This window comes from Erythrolamprus reginae, chromosome 6, assembly GCF_031021105.1.
Source record: "Erythrolamprus reginae isolate rEryReg1 chromosome 6, rEryReg1.hap1, whole genome shotgun sequence".
Taxonomy (NCBI): Eukaryota; Metazoa; Chordata; class Lepidosauria; order Squamata; family Dipsadidae; genus Erythrolamprus; species Erythrolamprus reginae.
Window position 1 is genome coordinate 36288936 of NC_091955.1, and position 18963 is coordinate 36307898.

The window sequence follows — 18963 nt, forward strand, 5'->3', positions numbered from 1 at the left end:
ATTTCATCTGTTTTATTTATTTCGAAAAATATTTGTAATTCTTTCTCTAGCATTTCAATATACTGCTTTTCCTTTATTATTTTTCTATCCATAATCCATTTTATTTGTTTTTAATTATTTCCTTTTCTCCAAATTAATTATATTGGGTTGTGGTCCACCCAGGTATTTGCTTCTATTTCAGTTTTTGTAATTTCATTATTTATCTGTGGTGTTGCCCAAACCATGTCTATACGTGACCAACTCTAGTGTGGATTTGAATAATATGTATGTTGTTCATGTTTATCATGTTTTTCTCTCCAAGAGTCTTTCAAATTTAGATCCTTAACTATACAGTGATCTCTCGGTTAGCGCAGGGGTTACGTTCCAAGACCTCCCGCGCTAACTGATTTCCGCGTTATACTGGATGCGGAAGTAAAAACCACCATCTGCGCATGTGCGCCATTTTTTTCATGGCCGCACATGCGCAGATGGTGGAGTTTGCGTGTGGGCGGCGGGGAAGACCAAGGGAAGGTTCCTTCAGCCGCCCAACAGCTGATCTGCTCCGCAGCGCGGAAGCAGCGAGGAGCCGAAGATGGGGTTTCCCCGTTGCCGCGCTGCGGAGCGGATCAGGTGTTGGGCGGCTGAAGGAACCTTCCCTTGGTCTTCCCGCCGCCCAGGCAAAGGGGAAACCCCAAGATCACTTGCCGCTTGCCGCTTGCCGTATTGCAGCTTGGAGCCTTGCTTCGCCTCCTTCGCTGCAATACGGCAAGCGGCAAGCGATCTTGGGGTTTCCCCTTTGCCTGGGCAGCGCTGGGGCCATGCGGAGCCGCTCATCTAGGGGGGCGTGGACCGGCAAGGTGCCCTCCGCTCTCTCTCTTTCTCTCCCTGTTACCGGTGTGGTATAAGAGAGAGAAAGAAAGAGAAAGGAGGGCGACTTGCCAGTCCACGCCCCCCTGGATGAGCGGCCCCGCATGGCCCCAGCGCCAGACTCCGCCGTTGCCTCCGCCTCTGCAGCTGAGAGGCCACGTCCACCCCCTCCTCGGTGTCCCCGGCACCCAGCGTCCCCACGCCGCCTCCACCTCCCGGTAATGCGCCCGACCTCTGCCTCTCTCTTTCTCTCTCATATACCACGCCGGCAACAGGGAGAGAAAGAGAGAGAGAACTAGCGTGGACTTATTTTTTATTTTGTAATATTTTATTTTTTTAATTAATATTTTTTGAAAAACCGCGTTGCAGCGTTTCGCGCTAATCGAGACCGTGCTAATCGAGGGATCACTGTATCCCAAAAGGTTTTGGGGAGGTTTTTCTTTTTTTAAAATATTTCTGTTTCCTTTATAATCTAATTTCTTATCTGCTACCGCATTAAAATTTCCTAGTAAAATTATATTTTCTAAGTCTAATTCAATAATTTTTTCATGTAGTTTTTTATAGAATCCTAATTGGTTCTCATTCGGTGCATATATTACTATTAAGCTTAGTGATTTTTGATTTTTTTCTAATTCTATTATTAAAATTCCACCTTCCTTATCTTTATATATTTCTTTTGATTTAATCGTTTCTTTCACATATATTGCCACCCCCTTTTTTTAATCTGCTAGAGATGCATAAATGTTCCTAATTTCTTGTTTTCGTTTACGTATATGTAATTCTTGCAAAGCAATCATGTCCATTTTTAATTTTTTTAGTTTTGTAAATATTAATCTTCTTTTACTAGGATTATTAAGTCCATTTACATTGACAGATATTATACTTGTGTCTTCTGACATTGACTACGAATAGTATTTCCGTTTCCTTGTTTCTTTTAAATTTCTCTCCCGTTGTACCTCCTTTTGTTCTTGTTTTCCTTCTTCCACCCTTAGTTTCTCTCTTTCTTCCCTAGGTTCCTCTTCCTCCCGACTTGCTGTCTCTAATTCCTCTCTACTGCCCCTACTTTTCTTACTAACTTGTTCCTCATAGAGTAAATCATTTTCTTCACAGAATTGTCTTCCTTCCTCCAGGGTGTTTATTCTAACTCTCCTTTCTTTCCAAGTTATCATCATCCCTTCAGGTAGCAGCCACCTAAACATTACACTCCTTTGAATCAGTTTTCTCGCCAGAAATTGTTATTGTTTTCTAATTTCACAAATCTTACGTGGCACTTGTTTTAGAATTATTATTTCTTTTCCTCTATATGCTATTGATTGGCTGCGTGACCATTTATATATTTCCTCTCTCGCTATCCATCTAGTAAATTTAATATGTACTTCATGCAGTAGATGTTGCCTTCTTGCATAATTCGTATGTACACGGTATAGTTCATCTATTTCCCGCTCCATCTCTTGTTGATCTTTGTGTAAAATTTTTGCTAAAATTTCTATCATTTTCTTGCCTAGATTCTCGTCCCTCTCGGATTGCGCATGTGCCGAATTGGTTTCTAGGCATTTCACCTCTGGCTCCGAATAAATATATAATGTAAAGAGTTTTCTCTCCCTTAAAAATACTATAAATCCTTCTTAGAAAAAAAAATAGTAGGTACAGGAATCTGCGGGCATCAAAGAGAATTTGAAGATTTACGATTTCAAGCAAAGACGGAGGTGCTTTCGCTGTAATAAGGAAGTGATAAGTGAGTACAATAAATCTTAAAATGGCGGAGGGAGGGAAAAAAGAAGACGTTTCCAGCTTAGCGAACATTGAAAAAAAACTGGATAAATTGCTGGACATTTGCACTGAATTTGAACACAGATTTAATAAAGTAGAAACTAAAATGGAACAGCTGGATTCAGAAGTAAAGCAAATTAAAAAGGAGGAGGGATCCTCTGCTGGAAAGATACTGAAAGTTGAGAAACAAGTGATGGATTACGATGGAAAAATAAGACAAATAAATAATAGAATCGCAAATTTAGAGGACAGACAGAGAAGGAGGAATTTGCGTTTACGGGGGTTCAGAATGGATTCGGCCTCTGATTTAAAGTTAACAGAAGCTGTCTGTGCTTGGTTAAATAAACAGACAGGCGTGCATGTCAGCTTGGAGGAGTTGTTGCAAGTTCACTGGGCGGCCCCCAGAAGAGACGGGAGGCAGAGAGATGTGATCGTCGCTTTCCTCAGTGAAAAAAAAGCAGAGATGATTTATAAAACTTTGAAGACTTCTACGAGCCTTAAACAAGACGGAAATGAGATAAGGGTTCTGAGGGATCTTTCCTGGAAAACCCTGAGAGCGAGAGCTGTGTTGAAACCAATTGCAAGCCGGCTATATCAAAGTGGAACCAGATTTAGCTGGGGCTACCCAGTGGCCATCTTGGTGTTCCAGGACAATAAAATGTACAGAGCACATTCATTGGAGGAGGGAAAGGCTTTATTGGATCAACTGGGGATTAAGTTTGATGAAACTGGAGCACTAGCATATGAAGGAGAAGAGGCTTTTGATGGTCGGAGTACCCCAGATGAGGAGGAAAGACGAAGGGAAGAGCAGCTGAAGGAGTTAAGCGGGCAGGTGGAGGCCATCAGAAAGGAGCAGAGAAAAAAACACGGGCTCTGCGTGAGAAGAGAGCCAGAAAGTTATGGTGTTTGGTCCCTTGTCTTGTTGTGAAAAAAAAAAAAGGAAAAGAATTATTACTATTACTATTACTATTATTGTTGTTATTATTATTATTTTTCTTGGAGATGCCTTGGGATTCCTGTATATCTGTCATTCAGTGGGGGAAGTCTAAGGGGGAGAAAAAGGTGGTTTAAGAATTTAAAATTAAAGAAGGAATTATTTAAAGGAGAAAGGAGGGGGGGAGAAATTTTCTCTTTAATAAAATTAAAAAGGGTTGAAAGAGGAGCTAGTTGAGTGGAAACGCAATCCAGATAATGTGCCTCATGTATGGGCAAGGTTTTTTCTTGTCTTCTCCCCTCTCAGTGAGGGGAGCACAGGGGGGAGGCACGTTGGGGGAGGGTAATAGGGGTAAAGAAAGGGGGAAAAAAATAAACCAAGGGCAAAACAAGAGGGGAAAAGGGTGATTTTGGTATATTATGACGGAGTGTAAGATAATGGTTTTAAATGTGAATGGTTTGGGATCGGATTTGAAATGTTTTAGGATATTAAGGATGGGCTAAGCAATACAATGTGGATATTATGATTTTGACAGAATTACATAAAAGAAGGGGAGGAAGGGATAACTTGATTAATGATAGAAATTGGAAATGGGTGTTTGAGTCGAGAGGAACACAAAAAAGCCGAGGCACAGCAATTCTGATTCATCAGAGGGTTAATTTTGAAGAGGTGGGAATTCAGAAAGACAGAGAAGGAAGGTGGATATTTGTTAAAGGGAAAATAAATCAAAAGAAGCTGACATTAGCAGCAATTTATGCCCCAAATGTGAAAACAAAACAATTTATAATAAATACTAAGAAGACGTTAGACAACTTTACGGAGGGCTCAACTTTTTTGGTAGGAGATTTTAATATGCAATTAACAAATGGGACTGCAAATAGCAGGATATTACATTTAAACAGACTTAATATGGTGGATCTACATGCAGATATTTTAAACAGAGCTATATATTATTCAGCAAGATATCATACATTTAGCTGCATAGACTACATATTAATGAATATGGGAGGCAATATACAAGTTAAAAAAGTAGACATTAAAAGTATATGGATATCAGATCATGCCCCACTATTGGCAGAATTGGAAATAGGTCAGGAACGTAATAAAAGAATTTGGAGATATAATGCAGTTGTAACTGCTAGGGAACAAGATAAAGAGAAATTGCAAACAGAGTTATCAGAATATTTTAGAATTAATGATGTGGGTGGTATTAAACAATCAATTGTATGGGATGCATGTAAGGCCTTCATGAGGGGACAATGTATATGTATGGAAGCAGATATTAGGAAGAGGTGGGGTAGAGAGAGGGAAAGGAAGATAAGGGAAATTGATACAAGAGCAGTTAAGATTAACGAAAAGTAGAGATTGGAATAGTTTATTGAAATTGAAAAAAGAAACAGTTGATGGTGTATGATGAGATTAAATGGAACAAGATGAGAATGACGATGCGACAAAAAATACAGAGCTGGGGGACAAGATCAATGCAGCAAATGGCGACATATCTGAAGAAGAGGAAAGAAAAATCATGTATTTTCAGCATTGAGGGACACTAGTGGAGTGGTTAGATATGGTAATGACCAGTCAGAGGAGATAATGAGGAAATATTATGAAGATTTGTATAAAGAGGAGCAAGTGAAGATAGGAGTCCTCAAGGTTGGGAAAATAGTAAGTGAAGAAGATAAACAAATTTTGAATGCAGAAATTACACAAGATGAAATTGCTAGAGTAATTAAAGGGTTAAAAACAAGCCAAAGCACCAGGGCCCCCAGATGGGTTTACAGGGGAATTCTATAAAACTTATGTGAATGTGTTGTTGCCACATTTGGGGAAATTGTTTAATAATATATTGTTAAATCGTGATATCCCGCAGACATGGAAGCTTTCAGAAATTGTTACCATTCCGAAGATGGGTCGAGATTTAAGAGAGCCTGGGTCTTACCGTCCGATCAGTTTGTGCAAATCAGGATTATAAAATATTTATGAAAATACTGGCAAATAGATTAGAAAATATTTTACCCAAAATAATTGAAGAGGATCAATATGGATTCGTGAAGGGAAGGAAAATAAGTCAACCAATTAGAAATGTAATGAATGTGATGCACCATGCTACCGCTACTAAAAGGAAATTGGGAATTTTGAAATTAGATGTTTATAAAGCGTTCGATAAAGTTAACCATAGTTATTTATATAAATTATGTAACGAATTAAATATGGGGGGAAATTTTTGTGAAACTATAAAAGAGATTTATAAAGGAAATGAAGCATATATAAGAGTGAATGGACAAAGAACGCAGAGTATTAAAATATTAAACGGCACCAAGCAGGGATGCCCTTTGTCTCCAAAATTATTCGTAATAGCAATAGAGATCTTAGCTAATAAGATAAGACAAGATAATACTTGGGCAGGATATAGAATAGGGGAATTAAAAATGAAAATAAATTTATTTGCAGATGCAATTATATTGACCCAGACCCCGATGGAGATGATTAAAAGTATAATAAATATTTTACAAGAGTTTAAGCAGGAATCGGGACTGTCGGTTAATATGGAAAAATCAGAGATTATGTGTTTACATATAGATCTGAGAGAACAGATAGAAATTAGGAAAGAATCAAGATTGAAATTAGGACTTAAAAAAATAAAATATTTGGGAATTTGGTTATTGAAAAACCCAGCGAAAATTGAAGAGATTAATTATAGATTAATATGGAGAAAATGTTGAAACAGATGAGGAGTTGGAAAGATAAAAAGCTAAGGAGGACTCTCTAAAATAAGAGCTTTAAAAATGATGATAGCTCCCAAGATGATGTACCTATTTCAGATGCTGTCGGGGGGGCTATCAGTATGTAAGGTTAAAGAGTGGGACAAAAAACTAAATTATTGGATTGAAGAAGACAAGAGACCAAGAATAAGAAAAAAGTGGTTAATTGCGAATGAAAAAGAGGGGGGATGGGGAGTTCCATGTTTGGAGCTGTATAGGGAAGCTTTTCAAATGGAAAGGTTAATGGAGTTGCAATTAGGCGAAAATAAATGGGCGAAATTGGAAAAACAGATAAACGGGATGAACAATAGAGAATTAATTTTTAGAAAGTGGAATAGGAGTGATATAGGTAAATTAATAGGCCCAATGAAAGGGACTATGGAAATTTGGAAAAAATGGCAGGGGAAAATAGGATTATATAAATCTAAACTGTCATCGCTTTATGTAATAAATAAAGAAAACGAAATTAACTTAAATAGGGTTATAGGAGAGTTAAAGGGAAGAGGGATAACTAAGATAGAACAGTTATACGAGAAGGATGGCAGGCCAAGTAGAAAATCGTATAGAATGGTGGTTAGGTAATGGAAGGTGGCTACAAATAAATGCAATATGTAAATAACTAAATGAAAGGGAGAAATAAAGAAGTATTATGGAGGGAGGAGACAGGGTTAGAGAAAATAATAAGAGAAAAAAGTGAGGGGATAAAGGCGCAAGCAACTAATATATACAAATTGCTAGTGCAGTCAGATGGGGACACGATTGATGGATTGACTAAATGGTGGCAAAATGAGATATTAGTAGAGGTACAAGAAATAGAAAATATAGTAGAAGATATAAGGAAAATTAAAAATACAAGAATCAGGGAAATGAGAAGGAAAATATTACATAAGTGGTATTTCACTCCCGTTCAATTTGCACATTTTCAGCAGAATGTCAGGGGAATTGTTGGCATGGTTGTCAAGACAAAGGAGTGTTTATGGATATGTTTTGGGAAATGCCCGATAGTGCAGGGAATTTTGGCAAAAAGTGAAAGAGGATATCAATAGAATGTTAAATATACAATGGACAATCACTAAGGAAATGGCAGTACTAGTAAAAAGTAATGCGATGGGAGAATTTAGAGAAATAATAAAAGCAGCAATAGAAAGCGCTCAGGCAGTAATAGTTCTGGGTTGGAAGGATGCGACAAAATGGACAATGCAAAATTGGTATAGGTACATGGTGGACCATATTCAATTTGAAATTATGGAAAAAAAGGATAAATTTTGGATAATGAAACTGAGTTGGGACAGCTGATTGGGACGGTGGGACAAGGTAAGACGATATATGATGAGCAGAATCCGAGACCAAGCTACAAGAAATAAATTGGAATCATTCTATAATATGTAAACAGATATATATTTGGTGGTGGGGAATGTGTGTGTGTCGGGGTGGTGGGCACAATTCACTACGCACTGTTTTATGTTGTGTGATGTTAAATTGTTAAAAATCAATTTAAAAAAATATTTTTTTAAAAAAAGATTCTCGCCCCTCTCTTCGATTATATTTTTGAAATCTTAAACTATACGAGGAATGATCCAACTCCAGGTTGTGAAATAGATTGATCCATATTCCTAATTGTCATCTCATTTTTCTCTTCTATCCTCTCTACCTTCTCTTCTATTATCTTTATTTTTTGTATATTTTCTTATAATGTTTGTGGCATGTCTACAATTCTATCATCCATTCCCTTGATCTTGTCTTTTACTTCTCCCATCTCTGTCTTTAATTCTTCATTTTGTTTTTTAGCTTCTCTATTACCTTCCAAAGCTTTTGTCATTGTATCTTGTAGTTGTACTATCATATCTTGTATTGATTGCAGGTTAGTTGTTGAACCAGACTTGTCTTTTGTTAACATAGTATCTAATGTCTTTTGGTGTATTGGTGAGTCTATGTTTTGCTTTTTTGGTGGTCTTCATTGTTGTAGTTATACTGGTCATATCTAACAAAATTCTTAAGTTTTTCCACAATAGCATACACTTATAATCAAAACATTTTCTTACATAGACGTTTTTTATAACTTCTAAGATATTTGCAAAACAGAAGGGCAAGTAAGAAAGAGGAACAGATAGAAAAAGATAGTGAAAGGAGTAATAATTACAATATTAAATTTATCAATTTTCCAGTAGATAAGAAAATATTTAATACATTTAGTACATTTCATATGCTTAATATATAATTAATTAACATAAGTAAGTACAGTAATACCTCATGATACGAACTTAATTGGTGCAAGGAGGAGGTTTGTAACATGAAAGGTTCGTAAGACGAAACATTGTTTCCCATAGGAAACAATGTAACGTCAATTAATTCGTGCAACCAAAAAAAAACACACCGCAAAAAAAATTGGCAACATCCAGGAAGGCCAATGGAAATTCTCCCATCTGCAGCGTCATCGGTCTCCGGGCAGACTCTCCCTCGACTTGAATTCACTTCAGCCTCCGGAACCCGGAACCCGGAAGTTTGGCAAAAGTTCGGCGTTTGGAGGCTCCTGGGAAGCCGCCCGGCTGTTTTAAAAGGTGATCGCCGGGCTGGGGGGCTTCCCAGCAACCTCCTGAACTCTGAACTTTTGCTGAATTTCCGGGTTCACGGTTCAGGAGGCTGAAGTTGCTTCATGGCTGAAGTCGAGAGAGAATCTGCCCGGAGACCGATGACGCTGCAGATGGGAGAATTTCCATGGGCCAATGGAAATTCTCCCATCTGCAGCATCATCGGTCTCCGGGCAGACTCTCCCCTCGACTTGAATTCACTTCAGCCTCCTGAACCGTTAACTCGAAAAAAGTTCGTAAGAAGAGGCATTTTTTTTCTGAACCTCGGGTTCGTATCATGAGTTGTTCGTAAGACGAGGGGTTCGTATCTTGAGGTACCACTGTACTATAAACACTCATACAATAAACAATCTTAACTTATTTCACTATTTACTTATTTACTTATTTAAAATACTAATTCCTTTAAGCTAATATATGTTTTTACTAAATATAATGAGTATACAGTATTTATCAAAAATAAAGACAATTCACAAACAGTTTCAAACCTAACTTAATCTAATTAAGGAACTCTAATGGATTTTAATTCAAACAGGGAGGAAAGAGGAGTTATTTAATTACAATTCATATCAAAACTACCAGAAATAAAAAAATCAAAAAAATAATAGAAAGGGGGGGGAGAGGAAGAGGTAATTGGATATCTGATCACGCACCTATAACGGGAGTTATAAAAATAGACCCAATTAGTAAACAGACAATTTGGAGATATAACACAATTGTCTCAGCAAGTGAAGAAAACTGAAAAAAAATTCAGAGAGATATTAAGGAATTTTATGAAATAAATCAAAATGACGGAATGAAGCAATATGGTATCTGGGACACGAAGAAAGCAGTTATTAGGGGTAATTTAATTAGCATGGAGTCTTGTATTAGAAAAAGTTGGGGGATGGAAAGGGAAAAAAAGAATAAGGGAAATAGAATTAATAAGAGAAAATTTGAGAATAACTAGAAATAAAGAATGGAATGACCTGTTAAAACTTAAACAAAGACAACTAAAGGATATAGAGGAAGAAAAATGGAATAATATGAGAGCGGTGGTGAAACAGAGAATAGAAATATGGGGGGGGGGGAATCAGCATTACAAATGGCGAATTATCGTAAAAAAAGAAAAGAAAAATTAATAATAAATGGTTTGAAAGATAAAAATGGAGTAATGACATATGGTAATAGAGAATTAGAAAATGTAATGAGAGAATTTAATGTAAAATTGTATCAAAAAGAACGTTACGTTACAAGAAATAGAGGTCAAAGAAAGGCTGAACGATGAGGAAAGACAAATGTTAAATGTAAATATAACAAGGGCCGAAATATTTAAAGTGGTAAAAGAGTTAAAACCTGGTAAAGCACCAGGCCCTGATGAATTTACAGACGAATATTATAAAATGTATATAGAAATTTTGCTACCGTATTTGGAGAGCTTATATAATAATATCCTCATAACATTAGATGTTCCACAAACATGGAAGAATTCTGAAATTGTAACAATTCCCAAACCAGATCGAGACTTAAAAGAACCTGGCTCCTACCGCCCAATTAGTCTAAATCAAGACTATAAAATTTTTATGAAAATCTTAGCAAATAGATTGGAAAATATATTACCAAGGATAATTGGGAAAGATCAGTACGGCTTTATAAAAGGAAGAAGAATATATGAACCTATTAGAAATATAGTGAATGTGCTACACCATGCTACAAGAACTAAAAGGAAAATGGGATTACTAAAGCTAGATGTTTATAAAGCCTTTGATAAAATAAATCATGAGTACTTGTTCCAACTATGTAGTAGTTTGAATATGGGGAAAAGCTTTTGTCAAGTAATAAAAGAAATATATAAGGAAAATACAGCCTATGTTAGAGTGAACGGAAATAGAATGGAAAAGATAGAAATAAATAATGGAATTAAGCAGGGATGTCCCCGATCCCCGATGCTTTTTGCAATGGCAATTGAAATGTTAGCTAATAGAATTAGAAAAGATAAACAATGGAAGGGATATCAAATAGGAAATATGGAATTAAAATTAAACTTATTTGCAGATGATGCCATAATAGTTACAGAAACACCAATAGATATGATTAAAAGAATTATCATAATACTTCAGGAGTTTAAACACCAATCAGGGTTAAGAGTAAATATGGAAAAATCAGAAATTATTTGTTTAAATACTGGGCCGAAAGAACAAATTGAAATACGGAACGTATCGGATTTAAAATTGGGTAACAAGAAAATGAAATATTTAGGAGTATGGTTATTAAAGAACCCGGAAAAAATGATGGAATTTAACTATAAGTTAATATGGAAAAAAATTCAGAAACAAATTAAAAATTGGAAAAATAAAAATTTGAGAAGACTGGCCAGAGTAAGAGCATTAAAGATGATGATTATTCCAAAAATGCTATACATTTTTCAGGTAATGCATGGAACCTTCCCAATAAGAAAATTAAGAGAATGGGATACCAAATTAAACGTGTGGATAGAAGGTAATAAAAGACCAAGAATTTTTTAAAAAATGGTTGATAGCCACGGAAGATGGGGGTGGTTGGGGAAATCCCAACTTGGAGTATTATAGGGATGCATATCAAATTGAAATTATTATTAGAGGAAAAACCATGGGTAGAATTAGAGAAAGAAATTAACGATATTAAGAACCAGGAACTATTATTTAGGAAATGGAACAAGGTAGAAATAAATAGATTACTAGACCCTACTAAAGTGATAATAGAGAGTTGGATGAAATGGCAAGATAAATTGAAAATGACAAATTCTAAACTAGCAATGCTGCATGTGATAAATACAAAGAAAGAAAGTAACCTCACAAAGATAATATGGGAACTAAGGAGAAAAGGTATATAGAGAATGGAACAGTTATATGAAAAGGAAATAGAGAGGTGCCTTGGACAACAAAATTGGTTACAAATTAATGCAATAAATATATATTTAAGTAAAAGGGAAAATAAAGAACTATTCATTAGACAAGAAATGAATTTAGAGAAGATATTAAGGGAAAAGAGTAAGAATATAAAAGCATAAACAAGTACCGTATTTTTTGCTCTATAAGACGCACCTGCTGATAAGACGCACCTAGATTTTAGAGGAGGAAAATAGAAAAAAAAAATTTGAGCCAAAAAGTGGGCTAAAATATTTATTACAATAACAGAATAACTTAACAGCTGGGAAGCGGGTTCGGGGGGGTGCTGGAAAGCCCCCCAGGCCGGCTGCGATCTTGGCTTTTGACTTCAGGAGTCAGCTGAAAAGCAGCGCGGCTGTTTTAAAAGATCGCAGCCGGCCTGGGGGGCTTCCCAGCACCCCCCGAACCCGGGTTGGGGGTTCGGGGGGGGGTGCTGGAAAGCCCCCCAGGCCGGCTGCGATCTTTTAAAACAGCCGCGCCGCTTCTCAGCTGACTCCTGAAGCGCGGAAGTTCGCCTTTGGCTTTTGGCTTCAGGAGTCAGCTGGGAAGCGGCGCGGCTGTTTTAAAAGATCGCAGCCGGCCTGGGGGGCTTTCCAGCACCCCCCCGAACCCCCAACTCGGAACCGCGTTCAGACGATTCCCCCCCCCTGTCCCCATCCCTGCGCCCCCCTCTGCTCCAGCGCCTCCCCCCCCCCTCCCTGCCTGCATCTTCGCTCCATAAGACGGGGCTGATTTTTCATCCTACTTTGGGAGGAAAAAAACTGCGTCTTATGGAGCGAAAAATACGGTAATATATATAGAGAATTATTACAAGCAGAGGAACAAGTAGTAAAAGGATTGACGAGATACTGGCAGGATGAATTAGAAATTGATGAATGGGATATGGAAGGTATAATTGAAAATATTAAAAGAATTAAAAATACAAGAATAAGAGAGATGAGAAGAAAAATACTACATAAATGGTATTATACACCAGTACAATTAGCACGCTTTCAAACAACGAGGAAAGGGAACTGTTGGCATGGATGTAACGAAAAAGGAGTATTTATGCATATGTTCTGGGAATGTAATAAAGTTCAAAAATTTTGGAAGCAGATACAAATTGAAGTGAATAAAATTACGAGTGATAATTGGAAAATAACCAAGGAAGCAGCATTATTGATAAAAAATAGGTAAAAGGATATGAAGAAATTAAAACTGCAGCGATAGAAAGCGCCCAGGCAACCATAGTGCTTGAGTGGAAAGATGATAATAAATGGACGATAAAAAATTGGTGCAGGTACATAGTGGACCACATTCACTATGAAATTATGGAAATCAGATTACACAATTATAATGAAGAGAAATTAGCGGCAACAATGAGGCGGTGGGAGGTTAAAAATTATATATTAACAATATCGGTAAGCGATGCAAATGTAAAAAATAAAATTCAATCACTTTATAATGAATGAACAATGTAACCCAGAGATGAAGCAAATGAAGGGGTTGGGAAAGAATTGAATCTTCCTTGGTGAAGGGATTTTTTTTAACTTTCTTTGTTTGGTGATGGTACACTTTTATGTTTTATGCTTTCATTTTGTTTTTTGTAAAACTTTTTTAAAAATCAATAAAAATTATATTAAAAAAAAAAAAAGACAAGTTCAAATCACCAGGACCAGATGGATTATATCCAAGGTTCCGAAGGAACTGGCAAACTAGATCTCAGAACCACTGAACTATATCTTTCAATGATCCTAGAACATCGCGGAACTGCCAGAGGACTGGAAAAGAGCTGATGTAGTTCCCATCTTCCAAAAAGGAAGAAAAATAGATCCAGGAAACTACAGATTTATCAGCATGACCTCAATACCAGGGAAGATTTTGGAAAAGATAAACAACAGATCAGCAAACTCCTAGAAGCAAACAAAGTAATAACCAAAAGTCAACATGGGGTTGTCAAATACAGATCATGCCAAACTAATCTTACTGCATTCTTTGACAAAGTGACAAAATTAGTGGACCAAAGGAATACTGTCAATATACCGTATTTTTTGGAGTATAAGATGGACCTTTTTCCTCGCTAAATGAGGCTAAAAATATGGGTGCATCTTATACTCTGAATGTAGCTTTTTTTAAGCTTTTTCCCCCAGCCCTAACTAGCTGCTAATAATCTTCCCAGCTCTTACATTACAGGCTCTTTCATTGTTTCTCTCTACAAAGAATATTTTCCAAGCCCTTATCCTTTGCAGGATTTTTTCATTGCTCTACTTGCTCAGAATGTTTCTCTCCAGCCTAAACGGGTGCTGATGATGTTCCCAGTTCTTAGCATCTTGCAAGCTCTATTGTTGCTCTTTGCAAAGAATTTTTCCAAGCCTTAAGTCTGACAGGCTTTTAAAATTTCTCTACTTGCTATACATTTTCTTTCCAGTCCTAACCAGGTGCTAACGATGTCCTCAGCTCTTACCTGCTTGCAAGCTCTTTCATTGTTATTCTCTCCAAATAAGGTTTTTAAAAGCCCTAATTGGGATAATGTGCTGAAGCTGATCAGATAGGCTGGTAGGCAGATATTTTTCTCTATTTTCCTCTCCAAAAACAAAGGTCCGTCTTATAATCCGGTGCGTCTTATACTCCAAAAATATGGTAATTTACTTGGACTTCATAAGGCATTTGATAAAGTAGACCATAGTCTTCTACTAGAAAAAGTAGAAAAATTTAGGTTAGACAGCATCACCACCAAATGGATTCGTAACTGGCCGACCAACCACACTCAATGTGTAGTGCTCAATGGAATTGTGTCTACGTGGAGGGATGTATGTAGTGGAAAAACCCAAGGCTCTGTTTTAGGCCCAGTACACTTCAACATCTTCATCAATAATTTGGATGAGGAGATAGATGGGGAACTCATAAAATTTGTAGATGACACCAAGCTGGCAGAAATAGCACCCCAGAAGACAGGCTCAAGATGCAGAAGGATCGTGACAGACTTGAACATTGCATGCTATCTAACAAAGTAAAATTCAATGGTGAAAAAAGTGAGGTTCTACATTTAGGCTACTCTCCCCCCAAATGCACAGGAACAGTATATAAATAGATACTTTATTGTCATTGTATGTATATATACACAGTATATCCATACAGTGATGCTTAAAGACCAGTCCCAACACACATAACAATCCCCAAAAACATGCCCTACCCACCACAAATTCCCCACTCTGAACCACCCAAACATCTATACAACAGACCAAGTAATACTGTCCAACAGCTCACTGATGGTGAATCTTTATTTCATTGTTAAGTGCGAGTATAGCTCTGGGATAAAAACTATTCAGAAAATGTGTGGTCCGAGTTTTAATTGTTTTGTATCTTCTGCCAGAAGGCAATAGTTTAAAAAGATTATAAGCAGGATGAGAAGAGTCTCTCAGAATGTTGTACACCTTCCTAGTAGGCTTGTATTTCACCCTCCCCTGGCTCCAAAGGTTTCCCTGGAGCCGGTGGAGGGTAAAAATGCCCTCTCCCCTCCCCTCCCGAGGCTCTCTGGAAGCCAAAAACATCCTCTGTGTGAGCCAAAAATCAGTTGGCTTGTGCCATAGGCTTGCCATCATTGGTCTAGTCTAATGAAAAGAAGGACTAAGGGAGACACGGTAGCAGTTTTGCAATATCACAGTGGCTGCCACAAAGAAAAGAGAGCAAAACTATTCTCCAAAGCAACTGAAGGTAGGACAAGAAGCAATGGGTGGAAACTATATCTATATACCAGGATGGCATATTCACTAATGGATCTATTGCCTTAATATTGTCCCACAACAACTTTAACTAGTTGCAAGATTGGAACATCAGCCCTGCCTGGGTCACCACTTAATAATAATCATTCTTCATACTTATATCATTTTTTGTGTACATTTCAACTGATTATTGTAGAAATCTGATTAAATAATCTCTTTTATTTCATCTTTTTCTAAATTAGTTTTTATCTACTTTTAGATGAGATTGTGTGGAATACCATAAAATGAATAGGGTCCTTTCAACTACACAAAAGATAAAGATAAAATTTTGGTTCAAGGATAGAAAAGGCAATTTTTACCTGTTTCCTTTTTGTCAAAAGGAAGGCAGGGACAAAAATAATGAATTGAAAGCATTTATCTTACTTCTCCTTTTTTCCTGGCCCATTTTGTGCTTTAATGTCTGGTAAACTTTCTGATAATATACGAAGACATTAATAGTTACTAATGAGTTGATAGGAGGTAAAGGTACCTATTTGATATCACTTTATTATATTTTTTGCATCCAAAATATCTTAAAGTTATTTGTCAGTTTTGAAGTCTAATTTATATTGTGTTTATATTTTATCTTTCAGATTATGATACAGATGCAAGGCTTTGGGAGAAGGTATATTAAAGCCTTTTTGAAAGGTTTTTTTGTTGCTGTTCCTGTGACAGTCACTTTCCTTGACAGAGTGGCTTGTATAGCGAGAGTAGAAGGGACTTCAATGCAGGTAACTAGAATCTTTTTTGCTGTGTTCATTTTTAGGTACCATGTTTCCCTGAAAATATGACCTGCCCTGAAAATAAGTCCTAGCTTGATTTTTTTTGTGGGGGGGATTGGTCTAATATACACCCTAAAATGAGCCCTAGTGAATGAGGTGGGTGTGACCAGCACAGGTGATCCAGTGAGGGCCAGGAGTTCTGTCTCTCCGGGTGCCTGGAGATGTTTCCAGCACCAGGCCTGCCTATAGCTCCAGGCAACCTTGCAACCAGTCAATGTGAGAAGTGGGCTCCCTTGCAGCATCTCTTCTCTGAGGCTCACCTGCTTGAGATCCTGCAGATATCCTGGCCACATAAATGCCGCCCAAATCCCCGGTTGCTCACAACTCGAGTGAGTAGTGCAGCCTCTATCCACCCACCAAACCTGGACCTGTTGGGCACCATCTGCCCTAAACCAAGTGGTGGGTAGGCTTCAGGACAGTGCCCTTATAACACCCGCTGCCCTGGCAGAGGTAAAGCGGAAGCAGGTGGGGGCTGCATTGGGCTCCCCTGATGGTCTCCTCAGCCCCAGCGCTGCTTGGGTGTAGCCCATACATGAGATTTCGGTACAGGGTGAGCTTGGCATTTCACCTTCCTGCCTTTTGCAAACTTTTGGCTGCATGCAAGGAAAATAGAAGCAGCAGAGACCCTAGCTTGTTTCTCTCCCTAAATTGCGGGAATGACAGCACCACTGTGAGGGTGGAGCAGGACCCTGCAAGGCTTGTTGTGGCATTATACATGTAAACAACAGCACTGTTACAAGCTTCATCACACTGGCACAGCTGACGTCCTACTGCTTGCATCTGTGCCGGTATGTCAAACCTTGCAGTGCTGCTTCCATTTGCATGCACGGTGGAACAACAAGCCTTGCAACGTCCTGCTCCAAGAGGCTGCGCCGGCATGATGAGTCTCACAAAATTAATTGTTGGCGGAGTTTTGGGGAGAGAAAGAAAGCCTCGGGTCTCTTCTGCTTCTTCTGAAATTATTTGAGAATCCGACTAGAGTGAAGGGGTACAGATTTCCATGTTTTCCGTTATGGAAGATTGCTTCACACCTGTGATATAGAAAGGAGCCTTGTGAGGAGATGCTGCCCGCAGAGACACAGACAAACAGAGCAAAGTTATTTGAAGACGCTCCCTCTTTGGCTGGCCCACAAGATGCTTACCCCTGGGGATGAATCAGACGCTTTGTGGAGAAACCCAGGCCAGCCCAGGCTTCCTAAATCTCATCCCCCAGATCATCCCTCTCGCAAAGAAAGCCCAATCCAACGCAAATGCCACCTCCAACCATCTCATTGTGGTGAAACTCCTCTTTGATAGAATGATCTGCAGGTGGGTGGATGGGGAGATTTCCTACACATCATTTTAGTCTCCATGCAGGGCTCCTTCCTCTGTCACAGAGGCAAAACAACCACCCATAAAAGAAGGCATGGAAATCCCTATCCCTTCTCTCTGGTTGGATTCTCAAACATTTTCAAGCAAAACACTGCAGAGAGAGGAAGAATCTCTTCCCCCTCACATGCCAAACTTTGCATGTAGGCATGAAGTTTCACAAAGCTCTTTAATCTGCAGCTGCTGGCTCCCTCACTTTGTACTTTTTCTACACATGCCGACATACACTCCCTCCCTGGGGATGCCCTTTCCCCCTCCCAAGATTTCATTTCTGAGGAAAGAAGAGCACTGGGTAGGCACTAGATTTTTCTTCGGACTGGCCCTTCTTAGACTTAGCTTTGCTCCTGAAAGTCTGCATGCCACTTCTCTGGTTGAGCCTGCCAGAGCTTAGTTCTGGCAGACAACTTTGGAGAGATGGGGGGGGGGGGGCTGAGGGCAAGGGGTAAGGCGAAGCTGATCACTTCCCCTTTGCTTTCTCTCCCAAAAGCACTCCTTGAATGTGGCCACTTCTGCAGGAGGAGATGTGTCCCACACATCCCGCACCTCATGATGGCTGTCCGAAGGGTAGTAGCAGTTACTGATATCCACATTTCTTAATATTAATATTAATAATTAATATTATTTCGTCCTGACCACTTGGCCCAGTGTGGTGTTAAAAGTTAACATTTCAGAAATGTTACAGTAGTAGTGGAGGTCTCCTTATACAACGCTCTGCCGCAGCTTTAGAGCAAAACTCTGCCTTCCCTGTTCAGGATTGCAAGACTGGAGGCTCCAAAGGCATGAAGGGATGTGTATCTATGCAGGGCTCCTCTTTGAAAGAACTAACAGCAGGTGGGGTGGGGGAAGATTTTCCTGCATATCATCCTACCTGAGTAGGAATGGCTCCTGTGAATCATCTGTTTTGTGGATGGTGGAATGGCCTGCTGCAACCCTTCGGGAAGCTGGCATGAGGGACTGCTTGCCCTGCTCTCTGTATCATATTAGTAGATGAGGGGGGGAAGACCTCCCCCCAAAATAAGGCCAAACACTTATTTCAGAGGTCAAAAGAAAATTTCAGAGGTCAAAAGAAAAAGTCTTATTTTCGGGGAAATATGGTATAAATGCCTGAATTAGAACTAAGTGGCAATCCAATTTGAAAGGTGTTGCATATACCTCCTCTCAGCCTGGGGAATGCTCAGATTTGGAGGGGGAGGGTGATTTAGAACCTATCAATTTACCTGATTTAGAAGCATAGGAGAATGTTAGTGAAGAAGAACTTGACATAGAAATG

At 38.6% G+C, this 18963-nt stretch overlaps 1 protein-coding gene across 5 annotated transcripts in view; it reads left to right on the forward strand.

Moving 5' to 3' along the window:
* Positions 1–18963, forward strand: part of IMMP2L (inner mitochondrial membrane peptidase subunit 2) — a 218922-nt gene that overhangs the window by 40281 nt on the left and 159678 nt on the right. For all 5 annotated transcript variants that reach the window (XM_070755518.1, XM_070755517.1, XM_070755520.1 and 2 more), the window contains exon 2: positions 16137–16274. In XM_070755518.1, the coding sequence (XP_070611619.1) occupies positions 16140–16274 (135 nt within the window). In that variant the 5' untranslated portion in view covers positions 16137–16139. The remainder of the gene's footprint in view (positions 1–16136; positions 16275–18963) is intronic.